The 1,918-nt window shown below is 34.2% G+C and overlaps 1 protein-coding gene across 1 annotated transcript in view; it reads left to right on the top strand.

The window, feature by feature from the left end:
• LOC109823390 (high mobility group B protein 15-like) overlaps nucleotides 1-1,918 on the top strand; it is a 21,731-nt gene that overhangs the window by 19,069 nt on the left and 744 nt on the right. Inside the window, exons 6-7 of the mRNA XM_020389667.1 lie at nucleotides 1,000-1,307; nucleotides 1,819-1,914. Of these exons, the coding sequence (XP_020245256.1) occupies nucleotides 1,000-1,307; nucleotides 1,819-1,914 (404 nt within the window). The remainder of the gene's footprint in view (nucleotides 1-999; nucleotides 1,308-1,818; nucleotides 1,915-1,918) is intronic.

Raw genomic sequence — 1,918 nt, 5'->3', positions numbered from 1 at the left:
TTATTATAAAATTAATATAAAAATAATAATGAAATAACATTATTATAAAAATATTAATACTAAAAATATTAATATAAAAATATTAATAAAAGAACATTATTATTAAAATATTAATATATAAATGTTAATAATAAAATAACATTATTAAATAATATAGTTTTTTTTGTGGTACATGGCAACACTGTGGTTCAATGCACGATCTTCATATCCAACTTTGACACGCAATTTCTTATTTGTGTTCTAAAATCCTATACATCTGTTTCTGATATGTCCAGATAAATGTTAAGCAAGTGTTAATGTACAGTTTTTTATAGTGTCATTATTTTATTATTGGAGTATGTTATGCACTTTGCATATTTTGTGCATGCTCAAAATGAAGCCCCTTTTCAGTGACAACTTCCATCATGCTTGCACCTATTTTTTGAGGATGTATTTGGAAACTTGTTCAGCTTTTTCCTTATTTGACATGGTAAATTTCACAAAAACCTTACATGGTAAATTTCACAAAAACCCTGGACTTTGGGGTGTTTTGCAGAAAATTCCTAAACTTTACGAATTCGAGAGAACTCCTCTTACCAATAAACTATCACGACTGACAACAATTAGTTTAAGTTGTCATTTGCTTATCTTGTCACATAGTTTGGACAATTTTGCCTTATCTATTTAATACATTAGTAATTTCATGAAACCTTCCTTAAATTTGGCTTCAAAACAAGCGTGATACCTACTAGCTCACAATTTTTTTTTTGTTTGTGGCTGGGGGGGAGGGAGGCTGTGCAAACACCTCAAAGTCTTGGGTTCTTGGGGGAGGGTTTTGACCCTTTTCACTTTGTCCATTCAATTGATCAAGCATCATTTACACGTTCTTAGTTCTGAGGCCTCTGATTAACATTCTCGTCCTAGTCCTCCAACACAAGTTGGGTCCATCTAATGACGGCAGGTCCACAGCGTCACAGCTAGGCAATGCTAGGTAACGACGGACTTTGATACCGTCCACTTGAACTGTGAATGTTGGCGCACAAAAGCTCAGAGGTGTCCTTTTTCACACTCAAGAACAGAGTTCAAACCGAGCAGCAGTATTTTCAGGGAATGCTGACTATAGTGTTGAGAAGGTTGATCGCCGTCGCCGCCGTAAAAAGAAGCTCAGCAAGCGTGACCCTTCACATCCAAAGCCTAACCGGAGCGGGTACAATTTTTTTTTCCAAGAGCAGCATGCCAGGCTTAAACCGCTTCATCCAGGAAGAGACAGAGCAATCAGTAAAATTATCGGGGATCTTTGGAACAAACTAACTGACACCGAGAAATCTGTAATCATTAAGACATTAATCTTTTATATTATTTGGGTTATTTGCACTTTGATGTCCTAAAGTTGAAACCTTTTTTATTTAATTACTTGGTACCCCAATATTTTTTTTCTGACACTGATAACTTGAAGTTTACACCTTTTTTGACTTTGATACCTCAAAATTTTTTTTCTCCCTTTGATGCCCCAAAGAACACCGTTTTATTTTATACCCTGAAGTTTAATTTTTGGCATTTTGATACCCCTAGTTTGGAGTATCGGAATTAAAAAAAATGTAAACTTTGGTGTATCAAAGTTAAAAGGATGTAAACTTAGGGTTATCAAAGTCAAAATATGTGTAAGCTTTAAGGAAAGATTTGGGATATCATAGATAAGAAAAGTGAACTTTTGCGTATCGAAGTTAAACAAAGTTGTTTAATGTAGGGTACCAAAGTGCAAATAACCCTTTTATATTATTCTTTTTGATTTTTTGTTCTTTATTAATTTTCCTTATGTATCTGATGTTTCTGTTTCAGGTTTACCAGGAGATAGGTGTGAAGGATAAAGAAAGGTATAGAAGCGAGATGGCAGTTTACAAGGAAAGATTAAGGACAGGTCAGGTTATAAGCGATGCAG

This window comes from Asparagus officinalis, chromosome 9 (genome assembly GCF_001876935.1).
Source record: "Asparagus officinalis chromosome 9, Aspof.V1, whole genome shotgun sequence".
NCBI lineage: Eukaryota > Viridiplantae > Streptophyta > Magnoliopsida > Asparagales > Asparagaceae > Asparagus > Asparagus officinalis.
The sequence above is the reverse complement of the archived record's forward strand: the minus strand, read 5'-3'. Positions and strand labels throughout refer to the sequence as shown.